This window comes from Zeus faber, assembly GCF_960531495.2.
Source record: "Zeus faber genome assembly, chromosome: 5".
NCBI classification, from domain to species: Eukaryota; Metazoa; Chordata; class Actinopteri; order Zeiformes; family Zeidae; genus Zeus; species Zeus faber.
This window is the reverse complement of record NC_137192.1, coordinates 19811450-19827693: the sequence shown is the minus strand read 5'-3', so window position 1 is coordinate 19827693 and position 16244 is coordinate 19811450. Positions and strand designations below refer to the sequence as shown.

The 16244-nt window shown below is 45.9% G+C and overlaps 1 protein-coding gene across 1 annotated transcript in view; it reads right to left on the bottom strand.

Moving 5' to 3' along the window:
* cdh22 (cadherin 22) overlaps nt 1-16244 on the bottom strand; it is a gene marked incomplete at both ends in the record, with an annotated part of 94446 nt that overhangs the window by 67630 nt on the left and 10572 nt on the right. The window contains one exon of the mRNA XM_080001026.1: nt 6290-6409. Within this exon, the coding sequence (XP_079857152.1) occupies nt 6290-6409 (120 nt within the window). The remainder of the gene's footprint in view (nt 1-6289; nt 6410-16244) is intronic.

Genomic DNA, 16244 nt, shown 5'->3' with positions numbered 1-16244 from the left:
AAGCGGAGAGGAAAACTAAATTCCGCTCAGATCACATTATTTTTATTGAAATGAAATGTCAGCTGATTTCATAATAATATAAATAATACTCATAATAATACAAATAATACTACTACTACAACTACTACTACTACTACTACTACTACTACTGTGGAAGATACAAGCGGAGAGGGAAACTTCATTCGGCACAGATCACAAGATTTTTCATTCCTTTATTAGTTAGATATAGAACTTATGTAGGCCAACTCAAGTAAGGAGTAATGACATAAATGTTTGATTAGTAACTGTAATGTTATTACTGAATTTAGAACAGTGAGATGTTACGTTACTCATTACAGACTAATCTAATGTGTTGACCCCCAACAATGTATTTTACAAATGTATATTACGTAAGAAGACATTTAGTTATATATATATATATATTTTTTTTTTTACATACATTGCATGGTCCTTTGCTATATATTATGGAGAAATATTATATGGTTATAAAAAGTATTATTTTTATGTCAAGTAGTATTATGATTTCAAGGCAAATTTCGCAACTTTCCTCTGGCAGGTTCGGAGCCACTGACCACGGTGGATCACAGATTTAGGCGAGGCTGCGCCAGGCTACATCTAACCTCAATAACGATTTTTTAAATGTAGCCTATGGTGGAAGCAAAGTTATAGTGACACTCCTGTGGAAGTCCGCATGAATGAAAAGCAGTCTTGTTCTCATGGAAGTCTATGGCGCGACGTAAATATCTCTCCAAAGGGTCCCATCGACCATCTTGATGATAGGACGACGAATTGCTCCATTGCCTCGTCACAGGGTAGGACGGTTAAAGGGAACCAAAAATGTCTGGATGTCTCTCCGAGTTTTCAATCTGACTCAACTCAATATTTCAGTCGGACTCTCAAGAGAAGGACGTTGCGGCGAGATATCAGAGAAGAGGTCAGAGAATCAGATCTGCGGACAGCGCCCTCTCACTGAGAGAAGACTTAGGTTCCTGATTTACACACAGGAAAAGGCCTTTCGTGCTAATTAGCATTCGCAATCTCGCCACTGTGAAATTAACATTTCACTTCATAAGGAGGGGGATTATTATGCAATCAGGGAGGGGCAACGCCTTGTACTCGCATTTTTTCGTGTGAAGCCGACCTTAGAAAAGTGCAGTTCAACGGTTCAGTGGTGGCGTTTGTTCATCACGGAGCTGTGAACCGGCTCAGTGAAACGAACGTGAAAAGCAAAATTCTGCGACGCTGAAATATAAATAGAAATGAACGAAGACAAAGAATGTTTTGGAGCTTGCGATGAAGCAACAGAGAGAAATAGAACTTGGATGATGGCTGCATATATAAGGGTTCTTTCAAAATGAAGCCTTTTTTTAAACACCATACTGTGCATCTTAGCAGAATACTTTTAGGATGTGTCCACTTTCCCAGTGTATTGTGGCCAAAAACGAATCAACTTTTTCAGTGAAAGGCATTTGATGTCGACCACTTGTCTTTTTTTATCAGCCCACCAATGACAATGAAGAAAATTATTTTCTAGGGTTTGCAGAAACAGTAGAGAAACAGAACAGAAAAAAGCATCAATTGAAAGTTCCTGTTGAAAGGTTTGTTTTCACAGTTGAATGTGTGTGTGTGTGTGTATATATATATATATATATATATATATATATATATATATATATATATATATATATTTGTGTGTGTGTGTGTGTGTGTGTGTGTGTGTGTGTGTTCGGCACAATTCTGTATGAGGCAAATGTGTTTTCTTTCATGAATACAATGTGTTGTGTTTTTTTTTTTCATTTTGTCAACAGCGAAGGGGGTGGAGCCTTTCCTTCTAGAAAAACATTTACACAACAGTGTAAAGGTCGCCTTGGGAATCAGAAACTGAACCCCCAATCTCTTAAAAAAAAGAGAAATTGTGGGACGTGAAAAAACAAACAAAATACATGGTTGCTTACATCATAGTGTACGCCAATGGGGCCGTTTATTGTTGGGTGAAATCATCTCCGCCACACCGATAAAGCCCAAATAAAATAAGTGAGAGAGATGAGCTCAGAGGAAAGTTGTCAAAATGTGTGAGCTCATGACCAAAATTCCCGAAACTATTAACACAATATCCGTACAATAGGATTGCTAGGATAAACATTTGAGACCCATTAAGAAAGTAAACGTAGTCTTTAAAAGTAAGTGTCCAGAGAATTCTGCTGGAGAGCTAAACGTGAACGTTGTGATCTTACAACCGCGGGCTCTACAGAGTTAAATCCATATGCGTACAGGAGGCAGAAGCAAACTGCAACTTCCTGTCTGGTGTGTCTGGTTGATAGCTACCGCACATGAAAGCCAGGCGCAAAAGGCTTTAGTAAATCTGGTCCTGAGAGGCAGCGAGTGTCTGTCCACCCTGGTCTGGTTGTCTTGGAGATAGAACAGCTGCACGTCATCTGCAAACAACAGCAAACCTCCTGGAGCGTGGAGGAGGGTGCCAAGCAGCTGGAGGTCCAGGCTGTTATTTTCCTTCTTTCTACACAAATACCCTACCAAGTAAGTGAGTAAGTAAGTAAGTAAGTAGGTAGGCAATGATTTGTTTATATAGCACTTTATAAAACACACTGTTTTACACGTGGCATGCTTTACAGGCCTATCAGTGATTTCTCCTGAGACAGCCAAATTCCTGGCCCCCCCCCATAACGCCAGGGCCTACTGCAAGAACTCTGTAGGTTCACTCGAGGACTTGCGTAGGAACTCTGTGGGAACTCTGTCGGACAACTAGGAACATTGTAGGAACTCTGATCTCTGGGAACCCTGTAGGGATGCTGTAGGAACTTTGTAGAAACAGGCTGGAAACACTGTATGAATACTGTGGGACCAGTGGAGGACCACTGTGGGAACTCTGTGGCAACAGTGCAAGAACACCGTCGGAAAACTCCGTCAGAAAACTGTCGGACCACCCTAGGACCACTGTGGGAACACTTTAGGACCAGGGTGGAAACTCTGTAGGAATGCAGTAGGAATGCTTAAGGAATGAAGTGAGGTGCTGAAGCCGTCCTGGTGGAGCGCCGGGCGTGTCCGGCGGTTTGACTGGCAGTTGTGTCACGGGGCACATGCGCAGTACGTTCTGCATCTACGTGGAAAGGCACAGGGCGACACTGGCTTTCTGCATAAATGGACATTCTGAATGGAGACTACGTATCATTTCTCACGCACGCGCTTTGCGGACTGAACAAGCGCGTCCACGTCACTTGACGCCATCACGTCAACTCAGAACTTTGAGCGCTCGCTGACAAGACGGCAGCATTTAGCGTCTTCTAAATTTCGCGAGGCTTTAATTTGAATAAAAGTTCTCGTGCTTCCGAGCAATGGGAGACACCTGGGCTTGTAAATCTTCGCCAAATGATGGGGCAGATGTTTTTCCACCGAGTGGAACACCAAGAAGGACCGGCTGCTGTGGGTGACGTACATACTACATTGTTGTTATTATCGGTGCGTCAACACCAGACTAGAGGTCTTCACAGGTCCCAAGATTCAGACTCTAACCTGTTTGGACCTGGGACCAACCATTAAAAAAATGCATTAACACCCGGACTTGTTTTTCCCTCGATACGACAGAACCAACCGACGCATCTCCGAGGTGATCATAAAACTCGGACCTGAACCGGGTGCGGGTCCCTGGTCGGGTTCTGGTGGTCGGGTGCTGGTCGAGCCTGGAAGACCTCACGCCAAACAACTACTGGTCTTGTGGTCACGTTTGCATTGTTTGTTTAGTGTCGGGGCAGACACCAGCAATTTCACTTCCACTGTGGATGAACTCTGTGTATTGACTTGGATTGTTTGCTGTTGGATTCATAACTGGATGAATAAATTATGAATTGTGAGCGCTTAGACAATGATGATGCATAAATAAATAAAATCAATCTATTATGTACGTAGATCTATTATATATAATATATATTTTATTTTATAATTTTTTTCTTTTGCTGCCTACCCAGACTGAGAGCTCACAGCTCATTAGTGCTTTTTGTTGCTGACAGGGAGCGGATGTTGTTTGGAACACTGTAGCCACACTCTAGGAACTCCGTTGTAACTCCATAGGAACACTTGCCCGTGGAACATTGGCCATTGGGTTATGGGTGTTGGATTTTGGACATTTGATTGGCTGTTCATCACCTGCTCTGCTTCCTCATTGTTCTGAACCCCCCCCCCCCCCCAAACCACTGGCCTACCACATGACTCACAGACTAGACTTCAAGCTGTTTTGTATTCCGAGAAGCTTCCAGCCCCGTTACCTGTTGCTCCACTTTGTTTCCTCAGCTACTCAGCGGTTGTCAGATCCCTGGTTAACATCCAACATCAAACCTAACCCCAAACTCCCCTGATCCAACGTTTGCCCCATTTCCTCCCTGAACATTTCAATACATTTGTCTGACTTTGAATCTTTGAAACGAGTTTCTAGCTCTCGTTCACTGTGGCACACTCGCAGCGGTAAGTGCAAGAAATCCACGATTTAATATCCTGCAAGTTGTGGCTTTTTAAAGCGAAAACAAGTGATCTTGAAAAACCATGCACACACACATTATTTTTGTACAATAAAATATCATAAAGGGTATCCTTGTCTTTTCAAATGAACTGGGCTGTCTTTGCTTAGTCTACGACTTTTATTTTTATTACTAAAGCTGACCACTTCGATCACATTCAGAGCAGCGCTGAGAAAGTTGTATTTGCAATTTATGTTTTTCTAATGTGTTACATTTTCAACAAATGGAATCTTAGGTTTCTAGGTCCTATTTCCGTTCTTCTATTTACATGATGTGTTGTATTTCCATTTATTTAAACAAACTGGTCTGTACATGGTGTGTCAGGGCTCAGCACGTGGGTTCGTAACCAGACATAACCCTCACGAAGATAAACCGTGAAAAAAGGAACGTCCATTCACCTCCAGCATGTCAACTCAAAATCAATGACAGCTCTAATACCTTTATAAACACTAGGCTCACAGGGATCACACCGTCTAAAACAAAAGCATACAAAAACAATCTGATTGCTCAAAATTTTCAAGTGCAGCCAGACAGGAGCAGACACGGAACAAGATTTGAAAACCAAATTGGATTTTTCAGAATATCGCCCAAGATTCATATTAATGAGCTGGATTTCACAGCTGTTCCATCCCCACATCTCTTTGACCTTATGGACCGACACCCATTAAGCTGGCCCATGTTCCCCCGTAATCCTCCTACAAAATGGAGGTGGCGCATTCCCTGGAGGAGTCTCCCGTGAGGCAGGAGCAGGAACAAACCTTCCAGTCCCCGAGCCAGAGCCATTTATCATCCAGTCATGGCAGCCAACCAAATCAAAGTAGGGGGGGCCGTAAAAAAAAAAAAAGGAATCAATTGTAAGTTTAATGCTTCTCCCCCGGGGAAGTTGGGAAGCAGCACCAATGCTCGGCTCCACCCGGCGGAGCCCCAGAGGGGATGGATCCCCAGAGTGTAGGGGACCCCAGGAGGGATCCTGCCTGCGCCTGCAGGAATCCTCCAATTTCTGCAATATAGTGACTGTGGAGAGACTCCCCAGAGTCAGAGTCTCTATCTGCTCTGGTGAGATGTTGAGTCCTCCAGAGAGCTGGCATTCCTTCGCCTAGCAACATCACCTTTTGTTCCTCGTAGACAAACAGGCGACGTCTGTTTTCGCTGTATCTTTTTGAACATTTAAGTAAAACAAAAAAAAGTTTGTTACTTGGCCATTTTTTTGCATTCTTGGCTTTTTTTTGTTTAAGTCTTATTTGGCAATGTTTTGTATATTCTTTTTTGTATATATATATATTTTTTTAGACCGTGAAACTATCCGTGAAACTATAACAAGCTATCCCATACATAACTCTATTCTCTTAATTTCTGTTTTGTACCACCACTTTGTATTATCTTATTGAGTCTTATTTAATCGTATTTAATTTTATTTATATTATTCTATTCACTAACTGCATTCCGTTTTAGGAATCAGTTTGTTTCAGTGAGTTAGGTTAGCTATTATGTTCGGTTTAGTAACCATTGTGCATAATCTCCGGGTGCGTTGCAAAGACATTTCACTGCATATATGTATGAAAGTATGTATATGTATGTGAGCAATAAACCTCTTGAATCTCTTGAAATCTTTGGGAGAATCAGAAGTGTCAGGAAAGTACAATTTCAGGGAATTTATGCAAATTTTTCATCTCTCCCGCTCTCTTGTTATTTGTATTTAGGATAACGTTGAATAATTCAATACCACAAATGTCAGGAAGAAACTACAATGGAAGCATGTTTACCTGTGTGTCTGTCCACGGTGAAGAACCTCTCTCCGTCCAGGACGCTGTACACCACCCGTGCGCTGCTGCCGTACGTGGGGTCGTCTGCGTCTGATGCAGTGACCTTCATCACAGACGTCCCTGTTAAAACATGAGCAAGAAGATTCAAATCAGGTCGATTTCGGAATAAGGGATTTACAGCCAGACCACGAGGTGGAAGCTCCACAGGTAGCCATGCACGACTCGCAAACAAATGGTTCGTTGTGAACAAAGCTCTAAAATGATTGGGTAGTCTGGTGTCGCTGCGACAAAAGAGTCGCTTTGTTCGAGGCTCTGTAACTGCAGCCAGACCCACAGTCTCACGGAGACTTTGTGTCGACACACGAACGAAAACAGCAGACAACGGCGAACAGAGAATAATTCCCGGGGATGAGATTCATGTGCAAAAAAGGCGCATGGCATTTGGCATAATTGATATGCGCCCGATTTACCCTTTAGCGTTCCACTCAGCTATTTATTTATTTATTTATTTATTTTAAGAACTCAGAGCTGAGCAGACCGTTCTGACTCTCGTCACAAGACCCAAAATAAAGCATCGAAGGGGTGTACATTTTAACAAATCTTTTCACTGACTCGAAAAGAGTCAAATATTCAGAAAGAGACAAACTTTCCAAATCACTATGGGTAAGGCGGATGTATCACTGCAAGGAAGTATGGTGAAGCTGGGCTGGTGGATTCTGTTGTCATAGTCTTTCCTTTTGTGTGTGTGCGTGTGCTTGTGTGTGTGTGTGTGTGCTTGTAGTGTACATGTGAGTGAATGAATGAATCCGAGCTGACCGGAGGGTTTACGCGTCGGGCGGAAGATGTTTCATCTCGACGTACAACGAAACATTTTTCAATCAGACGTTTGACATTTCGAAATGACCGTCCCAGTAAGGCTGTGTTGTCGATTGTTGTTGTCACGACGCCGACGCTCCGACACGCGACCCCTGTTCACAGGATGAAAGAGGATATGAAGTCATTCAAACATTTCTCATCTCCCGACGGCCGATAAAGTGCACGAAATTCACAGCGAATGAAAAGGAAGGAAGTTGTTTCCGTCCGACACCTCGAGTGATGAGATTGGGGCAAAAACGTTTAGAAAAGTCAATACGCCTAACTCCCTGCTACATGGCGTTATTCAACAATGTGCATATCCAAGCCATTAGATCGCATTTTGGTATTCAGCCAAGCCTTTCAAATTAAAGTTCAGCCCGAGGCCCAGAAAAGTAAATGGCCAAATGGTTTAACGTCTTTAGGGTACAAACCTTAGATGAGCTTTTTAAGGTCGACACTTATTATCTTGTCTGCGTGAATCATTGAGTCGAGAAAAAAAAAATGGACCGCAATGTCGCCCGTTGTTTTCAGAAAAGGCAATTTGGAGATTAAGCCTCGAGTTTGGGATTTACGCTGACCGCCACCAATAATAGAGCGAGACCAGATTTGGTCGGTGGGGCGGGGTCTCGGTGTGCAGAGTTGGGTGGATGAAAGCGCTAAAAGGTCGGTGAAAGGAAGAAACACCCCCGTCCATGAAGGAAAGCACCCCTCTTAATATACCCCGTTTTGAGCCAGAAAAGGTCCTCAGAAACCCTATTTCTAGTGAGAAGTTGTTTTCTTTCTCCGTTGGCTTCCCTTCCTGCCGGAGGTCCTCCAGCGCCAGCATCTCGTGGTCATCGGCCAAACCGCAGTCCGAGGCTCTTCCGCAATTGGCGGCAACTCGGGGGCGAAACGGTTGCCGCCTGTAGCGGACGAAAAGAAAAGGCGCTTTCCAGTGAAAAGGAGGCGGCAGCAGAGGAGGGAAGGAGCAGAGAGGAGCTGAAGGACAACACCCCGCGCACACACTCCCTGGCTCAGGCTGGAGGTAATTAGAGACAGCTGCTGGTGTCCACCAAAGGTCACAGCTGTAGCTTTTCTCCCAGCCCTGTCATGCTACTGTCCAGCCACACAATGGCCATATGCTAATGATGCTAATTAGCGGGAAGTGTCAGAGCGCTGTTTGTTTCCTGTCAGCCGCTGGAGCTCCCGAGGGGGACCGGGGGGGTGAGGACGGATCCGGACAGTAGATCACCATCAAAGCCACCGGGCCATTGCCACGGACGGCTCAGATCACAGTCCCGCTGCTGGTGACAACAGCACCCCTTGGCTTCCTCCCACAGCGCTCTGAAGGCTGGATCGATAGCGTACAGCACGGCGGGGGGGGTTCGCAGGGTCCTCCATGGCGCTTGACGTGGGCAATGACTCCGGCATATTTAGGTTTATGACTCTCAGCCGCCGCGGCAGCGAGGCGACGTGTGATCGTTCACAAAATGTGTCGACATCCACGGGAATCCTCTCCCAATACCACGGCGAGATGGAGCGTCATGAATCCAGCTTCCGGGATCAATATCAGTCGGGTGCCCGCGCCGCGGTATTTCCGTCTCCTGGCGCCGCGGGTTTCGGACACTCCCCTGCAAAGCGCTGCTTATATGAGTCATTGATGTGTGCTTTCTGCCGTATAATATAATCATAATCTTAGCCAAATATGCAAAACTGCATGGCCGCCAACCCGGAGGAGGGAATGGATAGGCGTGCATCCCGGTTGGTGGGAGATCGCCGCGATACCGCTCTTATCGCGTTGGAAGCGCGGGCCGCGGAGAGGCTACAGCAGCTGTTTTTCATTAGCGCCGAGCGGCGGGGGCTTGCTAATTCCACTACCTGTGGCCCGTCCACCGCGGGTCCGGCAAAGCCATTTCCTTTTCGTGGGATTACTCCCTTATCTTAATTTTGCCCTGGTTGCGATCAGCTTGACACTCAGCTGTTTGTGGGTACTGGGGGCGGGGATGTCAGGCGGCTTGGAAGAGGAACCATATAAATGCAAATGTTATTTTGTGTTTGTATTAAAAGAGAGAGACAATGGGAGCGGAGGACATAGTTGCCAGGTCGCTCAGACTGAGCACACTGGTGATGTACTCGTGGGGATTGGCAATAATCTAGTAAATAGTAAGAGAAGTCTGTCTGATGAAGAAAAAACGCTTGACATTCCTTACCTACAGATCTTGTTTTTCTGCTCCCCTCTAATGAAATCTGACGCACAAGTTGCTCCGAGATGAAAATGTAGGTGTGGTGACAATTAAGTTGCGTTTGCCGTAATGACAAAGAGGTAAATTAAGAAGAAACAGAACCAAAAATGATAAAAAAATCATAAATCCTCCGAGAAGGACCTTCTACCAACCAACTTGTACAGTTCTCCAGGGATTGGCAAATCGCATCTGTACCTGTGCTTCTGCAAAGCTTATATGAAATATGGAGGTGTGTGTGAATTTTAGATCATTTTAGCAGCTATTGCCCATGAGATAGAAATAAAAAAAAGAAAGAAATAAAAACACTCATTATCATGCTCTGCGACCGCCACACTGCACACATTCATTTATTCCAATAATTGGGTCCTGTGAATGTCTTTATTAGTAACCGTGTGTGTGTGTGTGTGTGTGTGTGTGTGTGTGTGTGTGTGTGTGTGTGTGTGTGTGTGTGCATGCATGCATGTATGCGTGTGTGTGTGTGTGTGTGTGTATGTGTGTGTGTGTGTGTGTGTGTGTGCATGCACGTATGTATGCGTGTGTGTGTGTGTCTGTGTGTGTATGTGTGTCTGTGTGTGTGTGTGTGTGTGTGTGTGTGTGTGTGTGTGTGTGTGTGTGCGCGTGTGTGTGTCTGTGTGTAGTTACTTAGCGGAGAGATTGGAATATTTGCAGAACACAGTTTAGTCTTCCACGTTGTTTCCTTCCACGGCACACTTTTTACAATCAAATAAACCCAGGGCACACTAATAGTTTGTGATGCTAAACTCACAAACGATTCATTTGTCGCGAACAAATCTTTTAAAGGGGTGCTTGTGCACATACATGTGTGTCTCTGATGGGCCTGCTAACACACACACACACACACACACACACACACACACACACACACACACACACACACACACACACACACACAGTGAAATAAGACAACCCAGTCAGTTTTTTTTTGTTTTGTTTAGTTTTTTCAGTTTTTCAGCCTCGGTCAGAAAACATGTGATTCAACAAGCTGCTCCCATTTGTCTCCCAAGCCTATGTCACGTTGGGGTCTCCTTAGAATTAGAACCCTCAGCTCGAGCGCCACCGCTCGCGGGTCCGGTGGCTAAGAGCTAAGCTACGAGCTGAACATGGGAGGTGTTGGACGCACAGACCAGCACAAATCCTTCAAAAGAAGAGGAATCAATACCAACTGTCCGTGAAGAAACTGCAGACGAGGGGATGTTTGAGACGATGGAAAACGATGGAAAAGTATTTAAAATATGAACTTCGCTCCGGACTGCGCTAAGTCGGAGCAAACGTGTAAATGAGGCCTTGTAGATCTAGTATGAGCGAAGATTGAGCAACTGGGGGGACTATTTCTTGCCTCAAATTTGTTCAAAAACACATTTTGGTGCACTCATAAGTTTAAAATAGTGAATGTCTACGAACTAAATACAATGGCTCAACCCTACTGGGTCACAGAACTAGGGGCCCAGGAGGGAGGCTCCACCCACTGACACAGCCCATGCTGGAACATGATGGCATAAAGGCGTGTTCGAATGGCTTTTCAGCAAAATAATTCTAAAACATGTTTTGGGGACCTCAACCTCCTCAACCTATTAAGTGGTTTAAAAGGAGCATAATAGGTCCACTTTAAATTACTTTGGAGTCGGGACTCACTCCCACAATAAAGTGGGGGAGCGGGTGAATCCTCGACTAATTTCTTTTCTGATTTACATTTTGCATTCCACAAAAAACAACTCATTTTGACAGAATTAAATGATTATTGTGTTCAAGGATTCCATTAACAACTCAGAGCCGAAACCGACTCTTCCGACTCTCACACAAACCGAATCAAATGAAAACAAAAAGAAAATCACGCCGCTCTTCCTACCGAGTGACTCGTCAAGAGCCGCATCTCAACAAAGGGAGTCAAACTTTTCCTCACCACCAATAGTTTTCACTTTCAGTGTGAAGCTTGTTCCGGTGAACACAGAGCTGCTATTCTGGCTGGAAATGATGAATTACCCGACTTAGTACAGCCTCACAATTTGGACCTTGCAACACAAGAGCAAATTCCCATTAATTTTTTCAAAGTAGAATTTGAAAAACGTCCACACCATCACCTTTGTTGATGAGTGACGGCGCTAGGCGGGTGGTGGGAGGAGAAGGAGCGATGGAGAGGTAGCAGAGGGGGAAAGGGTTGATTTAGGGTTTTGCTCTCCAGAGTCATAGAGCTTTACACTCCATGACAGGGTGACAAACTCTGCGCTCTGGGAGGCCCTAAGGGTGTAGCTGCTTATCCTGCAGGTGGAGCGGATCAAGGTTACCCCGCATGGGAGGAGGTGTGATGGGTGGCGGGTGGAAGGCCCGCGGGGGTTCCGGGACAAGGTGCGAATGTCCTCGCTTGTCGTGGGAGCCGCCCGTGGATCGGCCCGACAAAGACCCAACCTTCTGGCACGACCGTCACCATGACCCTGGACAGATGGGAACATGACTGGATGCACGGAGGGTTTTCTGCACTTGCCGAGATTTGCTTATGATGTTTGCATATGATGTTGTTGCATATGATGTTTTTTGCTTGTCTATGGTTGCACATATTTTACGACGTGGCTGAATAAACCGATTCTGATGGATCGATGGAGGGAGGGAGGGGTGGACGGAGAATTACACAGTCCTTGTTTTATAATATCGTAATAATCGCAATAACAAATAACAATCAGTTCATGTTTTTGTGTACACTGACAATGGGTCGTTTGGGAAAGTGAAGGACTCTGACAGTAGTATTAGTCAATATTTATGTTGACATTTCATAAAGGGCCCAGAATTGTTTTATATAGGTATATGTAAATAATTGGGTACATGTGAATACATGTAAATATGTAGTATATCTATTTGTATGTATATATATTATATTATATATTTTTGTTTATCTATACATATATATACAATGTGTAAATATATATACATATATATATATATATATGACAAATATATAAACATAATTCCCATTCCCATTTGTACAATAAAGTTGCAGTAACATCTCTGTGTGAGATTCATCTCTCTCTTCCCTTTTTACTATTATCCAAACATGTTTGTCCCGAATAAAATGCAGCCGCAGTGTTTCCATGCCCGCAGTGTTGCACATTGCTTTTGTCAAGCGAACAATTAGCTTCGTAAGTTAATACATTTACCTGTGTGGCAGAGTGCGCTTGACTATGGGATCGAAACTAAATGCAGGGACCACGAAAAACTTTTTATATAAAAGTTGAAATTGGGACCTCAAAAGAAAAACTGTTAATTGAAATTAAAAGTTCTCAGAGACATAGATATCGAAAAAAAATGTGTGTGTGTGTGTGTGTGTGTGTGTGTGTGTGTGTATATATATATATATATATATATATGGGTTTTTTCGCTATAGGGCTTGGGAGTAGAGTAGATTTATGCATGAGTTGGGTTTAATGGTATCAACACAAGCTGTCGGAATGGCTTCCCAGCCCATTTCGGCGCACACCAGGGGAGAAGGTTCAATTACCGAGAGGAGAGCGAGACACTCCACTGACGGCTCTTTAAGAGGCCGCCTCGTAAAAGAGATTTGTGCCCGGTCTCTCTCTCTCTCTCTCTCTCTCCCTGCCGCTGTGGCGGGGTCCGCCACTGGCTGCAGAGACTGAAACCCCGCTCCCGCTCCAACCCGCCCTAATCTGCAGGACTGAGAGTGCCTCCCGCCTTGCATTATGGATCATTTAGTAAAGCCATAAAAACCGAGGTGTTTTCACATGAAAAGTTATTCCATCACCGCTACCGACATGATTCATTCCCTTCTCGTCCACATAGAGGCCTCAGGAGTCAGGAGATAGAGGGAGAGAGGGAGAGGAGGCCAAGGGGGGACGGGGTGAGGTATAAAAGGGAGACAAAATCTGTCATGTCATAAAAGTCAATGGTCTGCTCACTAGGATGCCGTAAAAGATCTCTGACAGGATTTAGACACACATACCAAATGTATATATGTATATATATATATATCTATATATCAATATATATAAATATATACTGTATATATATATATATATATATATATATATATATATATATATACATTTTCCTGTGATGGAAACAGCCAGTCCATTCCGGCTCCGACTCTCTGTTCCAGGAGGAAATGCCCCGGACCCATCAATCTCCACCCATAAGCCCCCGCCCGCTGAGCTACGTCCCTTAAACCGGTTTAATTTCGGTCTGCATCGGCATGGACGCACGTTGAGCGACCAAACCGAAGGCGACGGAGCCCCGTGGAGGACGAGCGTCACGTCGGGCAGCGTTGGTGAGGTTGGCGTGGCGTCCTGCAGGGGGCCGCGATTGGTCGGCCATTTCCGAACGTCACTTTGTAAGAAAAAAGCAGAATTGGAAAACTCGGATCGATAACCCCTTAATTCTTTCGGAGAAGCTGTGCACCTTGGGGACGCTCGAGATGATCTCCATGTTTCAGAAACAACGCGCCGGCGACGCGCAGGCGACATATCGATGGATTTTTTTCCTTTTCACATTCTTCCCCACCCTTTCCACAAGGTGCGGGCGTGACGATGTGAGAGATGGCTTCCACCGCCGTACCAACCGATTGTGATCGGGAAAAAACACAACAAAAAAACCCCCCAAAAAAACGACCAAAATACTGTAAACAATTGAACTACGTATTTTCCCATTTCAGCCCCACTGTGACACAAACCCAGAGGGAGAGGGCCGGGCCGGAATCAATAACCGTCACCGAATGGATGGATGCCGACGGTCCGAAGGTAAAAAAAATAAATAAATAGTTGTGGGTTGTCGTGTTATTGATTGTGAGATACACCTTCCTTGTCACAGCCTTCCGCCAAAAATGCCTCATCTCGTCTCCGCGGCCTGCATGACAGGCTACGGCCCCACCCCGGACGTGGGGTCGAGCCGAGCAGCAGGATTTGTGGCCTCCTGGGAAACCTCCGCGAAGCCCGCGGCACAAAGGGCGACTCCTGCTTAAATCATCCGCTGGGCACCGCGGGTTCGGCGAAAGACGGAAGAGAATGCCTCCGTCCATTTGCCGTCCGTTGCCGCGGAGATATATGGGATGGGTAAAACGGGTGAGTGAGCAAAAGAGAGAGAGGGAAAGAGAGAGCGAGGGGGAGAGGGGGGTAGAGAGAGAGAGAGAGAGAGAGAGAGGGAGAGGGAGAGGGGGAGAGAGAAAGAGAGAGAGAGGGAGAGAGGGGAAGATAGAGAGAGCACTAGAGAGAGGGAGAGAGGGGGGTAGAGAGAGAGAGAGTGAGAGAGAGAGAGAGGGGAAGATAGAGAGAGCGCTAGAGAGAGGGAGACAGGGCGAGATAGAGAGAGAGTGAGAAGGAGAGAGAGATAGAGAGAGGAAGAGAGAGAGGGGGAGAGGGAAAGAGAGAGTGAGGGGGAGAGGGGGGTAGAGAGAGAGAGAGAGAGAGAGGGGGAGAGAGAAAGAGAGAGAGAGGGAGAGAGGGGGGTAGAGAGAGAGAGAGAGAGAGGGAATGAGGGGGTAAAGAGAGAGAGAGAGAGAGAGAGAGAGTGAGAGAGGGAGAGGGAGAAAGAGAGGAAGTGAGAGCGAGAGAGGGGAAGATAGAGAGAGAGCTGGAGAAAGAGAGGAAGAGAGAGCGAGAGAGGGGGGGAGAGAGGGAGAGAGAGAGAGAGAGAGAAAGAGCAAGAGAGGGCGAGATAGAGAGAGTGAGAATGAGAGAGAGATAGAGAGAGGGAGAGAGAGAGAGAGGGAATGAGGGGGTAGAGAGAGAGGGAGAGGGAGAGGGAGAGGAAGATAGAGAGAGAGCTAGAGAGAGGGAGAGAGAGAAAGAGAGGAAGAGAGAGGGAGAGAGGGGGAGAGAGAGGGAGAGAGAGAGGTAGAGAGAGAAAGAGAGAGGGAGAAAGAGAGGAAGAGAGAGGGAGAGGGGGAGAGAGAGGAAGAGAGAGAAAGAGAGAGGGAGAAAGAGAGGAAGAGAGAGGGAGAGGGGGAGGGAGAGAGAGGGAAGTAGTTAAAGAGTTCTTCTTGATGTGTGATGCTGACATGCATCCTTGGAGATGGCGGCACTTAGAGCATCTTCACACTAAAGGACGGTGACAGATGGCGGCTTAAACCACCTGTGTACAGGAATGGCACAGGAAGTGGCATCAATAAGGGCTTTTCGGGGAAGAGCCGACTGTCGGACCCACGTGTGACGCGAGCTCCGAAAGGTTCGACGTCGCCGTCGCGCTCACACTTCAACGACAGAACGATCTGGAAATCGTGATAAATGTTTTGACTTTTTACGGCATCAGCACAGGAGTGCAGGGTGTTATCTAAACGAGGAAGTCTCCAAAGCCGCCATCGTCCCTTTGGCAGATAAACGTGACGGATGCTACTCGGTTTCCACTAATTTATCCGTGGCGTTTGATCGGGGTATTCGATAGGGAATAGGAAAAGCGGCCATTTCAAATCTAAACACAAGACCACAAGCCAAGCTACCGTTACTCTATTGTCGAAACCCGAAAAAGCCTTCTGGGTTTCTGTGAGCAACGCGGTCGTCCGACTGTGGTTTCCTGGATCGAGTCTCTTGCAGCCTCAGCCTCAGCATCAGCAGCAGAATCAGCATTAGCATCGGCATTAGCATTAGCACCGGCATCAGCGTTCCCCTCGGCAGCCCTGGGTGGAGGTTATGAGGTCAAACGTCTCGTCTGCTTGTGTCGGGGGCCCTACAGGGGTCTGCTCATCCAGCGGAAGATTAGCTTAGCGACTCGGGGGCCATGTTTTTTTTTGTTTTTTGTTTTTGGAGATTCCCGGTAAGCCCCTCGGGAGCCGTCCTCCATACTGTTCCTGCTCGTCCTCCCCCTCCTCCCTGAGTGTGTCCCCCACCGTGGCGGACAGGGTTTCAAAATCCCACTGAACTGTG